Source organism: Camelus ferus, chromosome 9 (assembly GCF_009834535.1).
Source record: "Camelus ferus isolate YT-003-E chromosome 9, BCGSAC_Cfer_1.0, whole genome shotgun sequence".
NCBI classification, from domain to species: Eukaryota; Metazoa; Chordata; class Mammalia; order Artiodactyla; family Camelidae; genus Camelus; species Camelus ferus.
This window is the reverse complement of record NC_045704.1, coordinates 71,934,490-71,947,055: the sequence shown is the minus strand read 5'-3', so window position 1 is coordinate 71,947,055 and position 12,566 is coordinate 71,934,490. Positions and strand designations below refer to the sequence as shown.

The 12,566-nt window shown below is 38.5% G+C and overlaps 1 protein-coding gene across 3 annotated transcripts in view; it reads right to left on the bottom strand.

Annotated features, from left to right (window-relative positions):
* SLC30A7 (solute carrier family 30 member 7) overlaps positions 1-12,566 on the bottom strand; it is an 83,613-nt gene that overhangs the window by 7,164 nt on the left and 63,883 nt on the right. For 2 of the 3 annotated variants that reach the window (XM_032487203.1, XM_006190947.3), the window contains one exon: positions 8,394-9,721. The exons of the other annotated variant lie outside the window; for it this stretch is intronic. In XM_032487203.1, coding sequence (XP_032343094.1) covers positions 9,674-9,721 — 48 coding nt within the window. In that variant the 3' untranslated portion in view covers positions 8,394-9,673. Of the gene's footprint in view, positions 1-8,393; positions 9,722-12,566 lie in introns of those variants that run through there. 3 annotated transcript variants of the gene reach the window in all.

Here is a 12,566-nt window from a genome sequence, read left to right as displayed (position 1 = left end):
TCTCCAATCTGCTGTTGAGTTCATTTTGTATATTTTTATTTTGGTTACTATTTTAAAATTTCCATTTGGTTCTTTTTCTATATCTTCAATTTTCTGCTTTAACATTTGTTGCAAGATTATTTGTGATTGCTTGTTCGAGCATTTTTGTAATAGCTGCGCTAAGTTCTTTGTCAGATAGTTCCAATGTTGATGTCATCTCAGATGGTATCTGTTGATTGTTTTTCATTTGGAAGTTGAAATTTTTGTGACACTTTGCCTGGCAATTTTGGATTGTAGCTTGGACATTTTGAATATTGTGAAATTCTGGGTCTTATTTAGATCCTGTGATGAATGGCAGTCTTTTTGTTTTGACAGATGACAAACCTGATTAGACGCAGGATGCAGTTACCAGTCCGCCTTCTGTAGGCTACGGTTCCAATGTCAGTTCAGTTTTCAATGATGCAGTTCTCTTTGGTTCTGTCTCAGGTTTATGTGGCCCAGTCTGGGACCTAGGCAATCTTGGACCTAGTCAGTTGGATAGTTGTTCTGAAGATCTTTCAGTCTGCTGAGTAGGATCAGATCCAAGCATTAGTGATTTGAGAGTGAAACTTGAGGTTTATAATCAGCTTCATGGGCTTTGTTTCTGAGCTCCTCCCTCTCCGTGAACTTACTGCTTCCTGGTTCCCTGGGCTCCCTTTTTTGGTCCTCTGGCCGGAAACTTGGGGAGTTCTGTTTACTCTATTCTGTTGCTCTGTGTCTCATACCTACACAATTGGGCCTACATCCTGACCCATGTGGACAGGGGGACAGGAAAAAAGTAACAGGGGTTTGCGCTAACCTTTTGTAATCATAGCTATCACACAGAGGAAAATTCTCCTCTCTCAGCTGTCGTTCTTGTGGGTTTCCATAGTTGCTGGCCACCACGACAGGGCTGTCTGGGGAAGTCTTTGGAAGCCAATGGGAAGTCTCTGCTTCAACTAATACAACTGCAAATGTAGTAACTTCTCCTTGTTTTGAAGTTCTGAGGAAATCAACATGACCTGTGTACAGATTATTGCTCAAGAGGAAGTAGTATGATGCGCATACGGGACAGATAACCCCTGTAAAGCTGAACAATGATCTGATCTGACTTAGTGCCTAAGGTGGAAAAACAGTGGTGGCTGATCAGACAGACCTTATTTTATTTATAATTTTAGAAGTGGTTACAATCTTTCAAGTGTCTAGGCCAAATGGCAGGGTTGTAATTGCTGTGAAATGGTACCTATGCTTAGATGTGAATCTTAATTTCTTATGTACAGTGTCTCCCTTTTAAAATACTATTATGTACCTGCAGTCAGGAAATACTTTGGGGAATCCTTTTGTTTTCATATAATTTTATTTTTAATCCATTGGCTTTAGTACTGGCTGCCTTGCAAAGAGTACAGTTGACTTTATTGATCCATACAGAACCATTTTTCAAAGAGGGGCTAAATTTCATATTAAAAGCATAATTCATTCATTTTTTTCAACACATTTTGATTGCTTAAACCATGCCAGACTTGATGTCTTTGAGTTTTGTCACACTGTTATCATTATTACTCATCTGAGTTATAGATATTTATTAGATAAAGTTGAATTGTTCATTTGCACGTTGGTAGCATGTGCTAAGACTGAACTTCATGTTAGATTGTTTTTAAAGTGTGGAAGTGGGGCTGGATGAGCTGACAGATTGAATGAGGTAGAATCCTATCCTGGCATGTTTTTGTTTTTGTTTTCCCTCGTACAGAATGAAAAACACTAAATTGCTGTCATTCTGTCTACATCTATTGGACCTGCTTGCTTCTCCCTGTCTTTGCTGTTTCTCTGGTCTAGAGTAATGGAAAGTATTGTGGGTAATGAGATTGGATAATGGGGGGGGGGGGGAAGCAGCATTATGAGTTTCTAAAGTCATTCAGAGGAAGCTGTATTTATTGAGCATTTAGAGAGCCACTCAAGTTTCTTGAGCTGAAGAAGTAGAAGTGGAACCTGGGAAGCTTGCTTTGTTACTATAACACAGGATGGCTTCTGGGGGGAAGGAAGCAAAAAGTCTAAAGAAAGGTTGGATAGTGAACTATGGTAAATAACTTGCCTAAACCTGTGTGTAAACAGAAGAGGCTGATCTAAGGGGAGGTTGATAGGCCACTGGAGGCTTTGAGTGGGCCAGGGGCTAATTCCAGAGAACACAGGAAAGGCGGGGTCCCTGGCAGGTGTTCTGGCTCTAGCAGGTCAAAGTCCACTATGCAGAAGGGCCAGCCGAAGGTAATCAGGAAACCAAGATGGGGAAATGTTTTAAAAAGGCCTGGACAAGAGTCTGATTCAGCAGAAATTCCTTGTACTTCCTGCTTGAGGCCAGAATTGTTTGTGTGGTGTGTTGGGGGTGTGTGTGCCGGAATGGAGGTGGTCAGTTCCTCAGAGTGACTCTGCATACAGTTACCAGTGGAGTCTCGGAGTAGGGAGTGGGAACGGTGAATTTCAAAGACTTCCAAGGAATGAGGAGGACTTTGCGATAGGGGATTCAGGAAAAGGGAAGTAAAGGCAATGTTTAGATTTCTAAGAATACTGTAAGGAATTCTGACAGAAATTGGCAGTTGAAAAGAGACTTGAGTGGGAATGATAAACGTATTTTTCCTCTTTGTTGAATTTGAGATGCTGGTAGTTCTGCCGTGGTTGTGACAGGAAGTCATCCACCTACGGCCTTTGATTAAACCTACAAATGAGGGAGGAGTGAAGCTGTATTACTGGGAGCTACAGAAACGGTTAGGAAGGGCTTGGAAGCAGCACATGTAGACCTCCTGTAAGATATTTGACAACAGACACACTGAGGACAAAGCCCCTATTGTGGGGCAGAGACTTATAGTAAGGAAGAGGCTGCTTTGATTGGCGTTATATTTGGTGGGAAGAGTGGGATCTGGGGTCTTGTAGAGAAGTTGTTTTAAAAAAGAATTTCTTCTGATTAGAGGAAAAAAATTGGAAGGATAACGGAGGCTCATGTCAGATGCTTTTGGTCTTCATTTCTTAAAGCTGAGATCATAGAGCATGAACTGAGAGAACAGTTTGGGGTTCATGAAACTATCTGGAAATAAATACTTTGTGAGACTTGTTTCTGAGGTAAAATGATGAATAAGAGGAACCACAGTGAGGATTTTCACATTAAGACATTTCCAGTCTCCTACCCTCTCCTCTCTCCTGATGAGCTCTGCTGGTTCCTGGCCCTGAGAATCATCCTTCTTTCCTTTTCTTTCCTTAGTCCTCTAGACTCTATTCTAGAAATTATTAAGTTCACAGTGTTCTTTTCAGTTCATCAAACTAGTAGACACAATTCAGGTAAAGACTTTTAAACAGAAATTTTATTGGAAGAATTTTGATACATTGTTTATTATTATTTTTAAATACATCTGAGGTTAAACAAAATATATACATGAATGTCTTCAAGTAGAAAAAAGTGAAATATACATTATGGATTTGTTGTGTTATTCTTAGGCAAATCATAATTGCTGACTTTAGCATATTCAAACCAAATTACAAGTTTTTGACATTTGATGTGCCAACCTAGCCTTGTAGTCACACATTTGTTTAGAAATGTTTTGATGCCATAATCTTCACCAAAGGATCAAACCCAAATTCAAACTTGGCCATATTTTTAGAAACCATTAAAGACAGGAAGGTAAAGTGTTATAGGGGTGTTCAGAATAAACCAAGAAGGGATTCGGCAATTTTTCATTCGCAGTATTTCTGATTTTATTAAAAGACCCATTCCGTTTATTGATCAAACTCACAAACATTCAGGCAAAATATCCCTTGAGCAGAAATATCACTGAATTTGCTGTTATTAGAGGAAGCAATGAGAGTACTTGGCTAACTCTTGACAAGATATGTCTGCTTCAAAGTAGAATCTTCATTGAACTTAAAATTGATGTGTGACATACGATACATAAAATTCAAAGACTGAAATTCAAATAAAGCTTTTTTCCCCCCACTAGTGAAAAGGGGAAGTTTTACATTGGCAGCAGCAATGAACAGAGATGCAAAATCAGAATATAGAGAAGCTCTGCTAAAAGTTAATATTTAGAGGGGAAAGAGAGAAGATTAAAACTATCTTAGGAATATTTAAATCACTTAATGAAATACATGTTGTATTGTTTTTATAGAAGTACCTTCAAAATACACCTTTGAAAGAGTTTGGGATAAATGAAATAGAAAGGATGTTATACACAGATCCCTAAATGGCGATTTTTCATAAAAACAAAGGAGAATGTGGTTTCTCATTTGGCTACACAAAATATAAAAATTCAAGTGACCCAGGTTCCACACTCCCAGTTCTACCAATTTCCTGTCCAACAACATGCAAAATGTAAAACGTCTCTTTCTCTATACTCCCACTGTTCCTGTATTAAAATGAAGGAACAGCTCAGAGGGCTACTTGAAAATACAATGGCCAAAGTGACTATAAAAAGTTACATTTGTGCAAAGATGCCAGAGAAAAGCTGAGATGTCTCCTGTAATAAACAGCAAATTATGGTTTTAACTGTCCCCATCCCTTACTTTTGTATCCACTACTGTCTACAATGTTTACTGAGCATGTAGGTGTAGATTCATGCTAAGTTTGGTGGTAATAGGAATTATGAGACAAACACATTCTTTTTTACAGACTCCATCATGATCAGAATTTCAAATACTACATTTTCAAAGCCATGGGAAGAGTTCAAAGTTAAATGTTATTATTAAATGCACAGATTACTACTGATTATGAAACAGAGTTCTTTTTGAAAAGGTGTCTGAAAAGGGGTCGATAAAATGTAATGCTGTGAATCAAATCCTATGTATTCCTCTCATGCAGCGCAAAGTTACTCACACTTCTTGGAAGACAGCTCCCCCAGAACTAAGTTAATGTCTGTTGGCCAGGAATTCGGTTTCTCTTTACTCACACTGGCACCCATGCTGAGCCAAGTATCTTTCAGGCAGTTTACTCTGAGTGTCAAGAAAACCTTTTACTATTTTTTTTAAAGGGTTTAAAACTGCTTAAGGGAGCTCTGATTGCTCTTCTTAGCCTGCATAGTTGAAGTACAGTGGCAAAGGTAATGAGCATAGAAGAGCATCCAAAGAAGGAATGAGTCTAAACAATGTATTTATAACTGCTCCTCTCTATCAATTTTGTCACGGTGATTGTTCACTGATTTTACAGGAGAGTGTGTTTACATCTGCCACAACTTCTTGGACCTTTAAATCATTGTAGGATGATGTACAAAACCAGAGTGGTCATCAGAAAAAGCACTGGATTTAGAGTCCGCTCCACCACCGGCTGGCCCCCAGTCAGGTCTTTTACCTTCTCTTGAAATAGCTTCCTCATCTGTAAAATGGGGTTAAGAATTCCTTCCTCACAGGAATGTTGGGAGAATCAGAAGAGAAAACATACCAATCATAAAATCATGCAAAACTTTTGTCTTTATAGACTTGTGAGGACTTCAAACGTGGTAACATGAAAAAGGCCATACAAAGAGCATGACACATACTTAATGGTAGCTAAGCCCTACCCTTTCTTTCTGTATACTTTGTAGTTAGGAAATGATTAAACATAAACCAAAGACACCCTCATCAAAGACACATCGATTTGACCTTGAAATAGAACTATACTTCTTTGCAAATACATTTTTGATGTATAATTCTGCATTGTTAAGTCGGGCTTGACTCTGTGGTAGAGGTCTGGACCACTAAGGCTTGTGGGCAATCACGTCTTGCAACAATCTGCCTCCGTTAATAAAAGTTTTAATGACTGTTCTTTCAAAGAATAAAGTAATTTCCCTTTTACCAAAGTTCTTTGAACTGGAAAATGATTTGTTTTGAAGATGGTGATAGAAAAAGTTTAACTTTCTCAAGGTAACACTTTTATGAAGAGTTAAAAGTTGCAGTTTAGCCTTTGGGATTCTGGTAAAACTTCAAAAGTTTACCCTATTAAAATTTTTATTTTGTTCTAGACAACGTCTAATGCCCAATTTTACATGCCTCTGAGAATGTCAACAGTTCAGAAGCTCTCCAGTGACTGAAAACTTAACATACCAAGAATGAAATGATATGACCTGTGCACTAGTCTGGTTTCTAAAAAGTACCAATTCACAGAATATAAACAAGACAAAGAAACTAAGCAATCCTTAAACTGGATTTAGCCTCGGGCAATTAACAGAAAAATTCACTCACAAGTTAAAAGTATCCAATGCACAAATGTCATTTTTTTAAAAAGTCAGGAACTGGTTTCACAAGAGTAAAAAAGTAAAAAAGAGTAAAAAAATTAATTATATCTTTCATAAAGAATACTATGGAAATAATATTTGAAACCTTATAACTAGCTATGAAAAATAAGACAATAAAACTCCATTTATAAAGTGCCTTAATGTACCAAAAACAGAGGTCAGATGTCCTTTATTTAAAAATGCTTCTTCATCACATTTACAGAAAGGCAGATTTTACCCTGGAGATACAGCACAGTGGAGTAGAAAGAACTCTCGACTTGGAGTCAGAAGACCTGCATTCTGGCCTTGGCTTTGCCCCTAATTATCTCTGTGACCTTGAGGAAATGACAGCATTTCTGGGCTTCAATTTTCTCATCTGTAAAATGAGAGGTAGGACACGACTGCTTCTAAGGACAGTCTCCTTGGATGTTAAAGCAGTGAATTATTTTTGTTCTTAAAGTGTTTTGTTCTTAAAATCTTATGTTGCTACCATATTCATAATAGCCGCAAAACTGATTATTCCATAGTCGGCAAAAACATCGGTGAGCTCTGGCCACCTGCATCTGGAGTCAGTGATTTGGCTGCTTTACAAACGTGCACAGGAGTCACAGCAGTTTGGCTCCTGGTGGAGAGGAGGGGGCTCTGAGGAATGCCAAAGCCCTCCAGACACACGGGAACTCACAGTGCTAGCATCTGGCAGCACTTCCTCCTGCCTCTGTGTCTGCAGAGGATGGCGAGGGGTGACAGCGTGAGGGACACCGAGCTGCAGACACACTGGGCGCTTCCTCACAAAGTGCACAGGGAGTCACAGAGGGCAAGCCCTCTGTCCTCGTCAACACAATCTACATTTAAAAACACGAAACTGGTATAGGTATATTTCTGTTTGGGAAAATTTATTTGGCTAGGTAAACTTTCCCGGAGCAATACAAATTTGTTCTCCAGAGAATATTTTGGTTTTTAAAATATTAGCAAAGTTATACTCAGAGGCTTTTTTCCCCCAAGAGTTAGCCTAACAACAGGGACATCTAAATTTATTTTGTAAGAATAATCAAGTAGTATTTCTCAGTGAAATTATCTACCTTAGCAATACATCTGTGCCGAGAACACTGATAACACAAGTATTTTCCTAAGAGTGAGAAAAAAGTTGCTTTTTCTCACACTCATTTTTTTTCCTGCTTAAACATACAGGTTTAAGAACATTTAATTAAAGCATACATGTTAATGCCAACCTGACATGAGCCATCCATCTCTTGTAACAGGTGCAAAATTAGAGTTTCATATCGGTCAAATATTCTATATATACTCTATCCCTTTATCAAAGAAAACAACCATCCTCATGCACTTGTGTATTGAAGAGTGTAGCTAGTAAAGTGATGCATACTTTGACAAAAAACTTCACTTGGAATGGAGGGCTCAGTAAAGACAGAATTGGATCTTCAAAACACACTGGTACATTTTACAGGCCAGTGCAAGCATGATCTCCGTGTGTGAAATATCAGCACAATCCCAGATAATTAGTTTTTAAAGGCACACATCCCAAGTCCCTGCCCTCATCTAGAGCTGTCATTTCCCACAATATGCCAAAACCTACAGAACAGCCCAGGCTTCTATCAGGCATGTATGGATGCAGACTTCCAAGTGACTACTGAACACTTACAGTGAGAAAGCAGTACCATTATCAGGACATTCCCTTTATGGGTCCCTCCTAACACATCTTAACAGTTGTTTCAGTTAAACACATTCTAGTGCAGGAATTCTGAGCTTTAGAACTGCCTGGCAGTAAGTAAAAATGTTTTGAAAATACTACTTAATGTGCAAAAAGGAGACTACCAGCAGCTCATGGCAATCTGCAGCAGTTTAGAAAAGCATGAAGAAAGGAGCCTTAGTGTCCCTAACACAGTGTAGGTCAGAAATAGGGGAAAAGATACTCTGAAACGTAGACAAAATCAGCAGTGACTTCTGTCACATCAGTGAAAAAGTGCTTATTATTGATCTACATTCTAAATATTCATTTCCATCCTGCAGGGTTTTTCCCCCAACAATTTCAATTTTTCCCTTTCAGTTAAAAGGGAATATACATTGTGACAAAATGAAGTACAATGGGAAAATGTCTAGCTAGATCAATATTTCTTTACAAAACAGAGACTATTTAAACAGAGTTCATTCAAGCACTTATCTCAAATTGCAATTTTATTTTTCAAATACACAAGAACCTAGGAATCAACTTATTTATTAACTTCTAAGATACCTGTGTTAGGAAGAGTTCGATCTTACCACATTTACTCTGTACCTTCAATACTTCAAACTCAATAAAACGTGGCTTTAGGATCCTGAAAGCAACTGTATTTGGGAAGCACTTGCAAAGGAAAACAAATTGTATGATTTGGCATTTGAGGATGAAAAAAACAAAACAACATCGTCACCACCATTGCTGCCTTCACTCTACATGCCTTTTTCTTCCAATAATAGGATCTATCAAAACAGCAAGGACAGATACAGGGACGTTTACCATAGACACAGCAGCTTTTATAGAAATTTAGAATTTAGCAGATGTTTTAAGTAAGTCAAAAACACCCATCTTTTGCTAAGTTTTGAAAAGACAGTCCACAAAATAATTTAATGTAATAACTGAATTTGATTTAAAAACCAAAGTAACACCTTTTATTTTTTGATGGGAAAAAGCAATTAAAGGAAAAATTTTATATATCTAAACCTATGCTAGAAGTACACAAAAAAGACATCTGTATACATTACTAACAAGAGTCTTATTTTGTACAGATTACAGAATATCCATTAAAAAAAAAAGACATATACATGACCTTTGATGGTACATTTCTATGCTGGCAAATACATTTTCTGATACAAAGGCACTTTGAAAACCCAATATGGTTTGGTTCATAAGTTTGCAAGGTACAAACAATTTTACAAACGTATGATTATACTGAAGAACGTCAACAACTGTGACATTACATATAAAACAGTATTCCATTTCCTTTTTTTTTTTTTTTTAAATAACACTGGTTTTGTGGGAATGAAAGCAGTGGTTTCCAGCAGCTTCAGTGAAGACATCCCAGATGATTAGAGGCCCACAGTCTGAATTTCTTACTGGCTAGGATGAGGGGCGGGAGGGAGGGCATTTGAAACAAACAAACGGAAGAAACAAATAAACAGAATATGATACCCTGGAATAAAACCAGAAACCTCAGAAATCGAAATGGTTTGGAGGGAAGAGCACAAAAGACAAGACCAAAAGTCCAGGAGAGATCCTGTTAATTCTGACCCCTTGGCTGTAAACTCCTGGCTGAGCACAGATGCCTGGCTCCCCCTGGTCTGCTTGGTGCTGGGGAGCTGTAGTGATGATTTCTCTATTTTAAAAAGCTAAGTACAATGTTTTGGGTTGTACAGTACCAGAAAAATTAGGTCCCCCAAAAAGCATAATTTCTTCTCATTCATTACATGGCCGCAAAGTCAATCTGTACATAAAGCTGTCTCACTCCAGCCTGAAAAAGTTTTTAAAAAAAAATTAGAAAAATCAAACAAACCAATAACAGACTATACATTTCAGAAAAGTAGTAGGAAAAAAAAATCTCTCTCTTTTTTTTTTTTTTTGGAAAGGGAAGAATTATTTTTCTCTTCTGTCACTGGGAAAGAATTCTCCACTTTTCATCATAAAATGCCAATTACTTTATTTTAGAAACAAGTATATCAATAAACTGCAAAAGAGATTCTCCATTTACCTCCACAAAAGATGGCTATGCTCCTGCATGCCGCGCCCAAGTGAATTTCGGCAAAACGAGGGCACCCACCCACCATGGTTCTGCCAGAGAACAAGAGCACCACAGCGTTGACCAGCTGGCTACTAAAATCACAAATCCATCAAGTCTGAATCTTCCCATGACAAACAATTTGTAAACATTCAAATAAGCATAACCATCTATTGGTTACTGAGTGACTTTACACTCCGACTCCTCTCTTCAATTTTGTGTGTGAACTTGCTACTCAAGGACACTGCGCTTACAATGCCCCATCTCTCCTCCATTATCAGTTTTTCCTTATTTGCTGCCTGCAATTCCTTTTCTCTCTTTTCTTGACCCCATTTCAACCAAACTTTTGCTGCCAACCACTTCCCTAAACTGTCAAGGGCACCTCTAAATTGCTCAGAGCAGCCACTGATCAATTCTCAGTCCTCCTCTTTGCACTTGGCCTAGCAGCAAGGACCCAGGTGATCACCTCCTTCTGTTGAAACACTTTTTCTTCTCTTGGCTTCCAGAGAATACTCACTGGTCGCCCTTATACCTCACTTATCAGTCTTTCTCAGTCTCCTTTGCTGGTTCTTTCACCCTCTCTCTGAACACTAAACACCAAAATACCCAAAGGCTTGGTCCTCAGACCCATTCTTTTCCTATAGTTGTTCCCTAAATTATCTCACCAAGTAACCAAACTTTCAGTACCATCTACATAGTCACAGCTTTTGTAGACTGGAACCTATTTACCATCTATGTGACCATTCTACTTGGATGTTCTGACAGTTCTACCTGGATGTCTGACAAGCATCAAAACACAGACAAATTGAACACTGTTTCCTCCCCTCAAGCCTACTGAGTCTGTATGTCTACAGCTCAAGTCCTTCTCAAATGCTGCAACTTAAAGGTTTGTCTTTCTTTCTCACACCCAACTCATTAGCAAAACCTGGTTTGCCTTATCCTCCAAAGAATGCAAATCCAGAATCTGATCACTTACCTCACCTCCACTGCTATCCCCAGCCCCAGTCACTATCATCTCTTGCCTAGATTTTGTAACGACCTCTGATCTAGTTTCCCCTCTTCTACCTTTGGTCTGTCTCTAAGAGCGAAACTACAGCAATGTCACTCCAGCACTCAAACCCTATGCCAGCTTACCTTCCTTCGTCCTTAGCCCAGAGTGTGGCCTTACTGTGGCCTACAAAGCTGTCCTATGACCTGGCCCCTGATTACCTCTCTGATGTCATCTCTGACTCCTCTCCCTCTGTTCACTCTGTCCCAGCCACACCGGACCTTCTGCCTGGAACAATGTGCCTTGAGATAGCCTCATGACATACTCCCTCCCTTGTCACATCTCAGATGTCAGTTAGGTTTACCCTGACCACCCCATATAAAATGCATTCAGTTCATTCATCCAATAAATATGTTTCGTGCATCTGTTGTATTCCAGGCACTGCTCTGTCTCCTGGGAATACAATAGTGAACAAAATAGGTTTAAAAAAAAATCCTTGCCCTCATGGAGTTTATAAGCTATTGGGAGCTGGGGAGAAGAGGAGATGATAAACAAGCAAGTAAATATAGTAACATCAGATGATGAGACATGCGTATCTAAATAAATCTATCTTCCTATCTATCTATCTACCTACCTACCTACTATCTATCTACAGAAAAAAACAAAGCTTAGTACAAGAGATAGTAAATGCCTCAGCAACCCCAATCTCCCTAGCCTGTCTCCCAATCTATAATAATCACTTTCTAATATATTGTAAACATTTTTTGCTGTGATGCTGTTTACTTTCACTCTCTTTTATCTGTCTCCAAGATAAAAGATTTTGGCTATTTTTTCCCTGCTGACTCCCAGAACGTCAAATAGTGCCCAGCACACAGTAAGTAGTCAATAAATATTTGTTGGAAGAACTGAATCCTACTAATTTCCTTCTTTTAAGTAAAAAACAATTTTTTAAGATAAAAGCACACCATCAGTTACAATAAGCACCCCCTGATCAGTGCCAAGAATGGAAGGTAAATTACAACAGTTAAGAGAAAGAAAAAAAACCAGTGTTGGGGATAAAATAATACTACTACTTGTTTACAGTGTTTTCTAGGCTCTTCAAAGCATCACTTTCTAGCATGGCTGATTTTCTAGCATTCAAGTTGGAGGGCTCTGCCCAGCACCAATAAATGCCTAAGGACTCAGAACTGCTCTGATGGAATAAGAAGCTGGATGGATCCAGTAGCTTCTGCCAGCACACAATACCTCTTAGCTTTTTTGCCTCATTAAAAAAACAAAACAAAACAAAGCAAAAACTTTGCCATGGTAAAGTTCAAGTTCTCTGAAAATACACATAGTAGCACACACCCCTCACACTATGTTTGTGGCAGAAAGACAGAACTTGGTTATCTATATGATTTTGAGCTAAAAATTAAAACCAAATCTCAGTTTTCCTCATTTTAAAAGTGTTGATAAATACCAACCCTATTTATCTCACAAAGTTGTTACATATATTCATCCAGCATTTGACAAATATTTAATAAATCCTTGCTACACACCAGGCACTACTGTAAGGATATGTGTGAAGACATGAGACAAGAGTTTAATGCCACA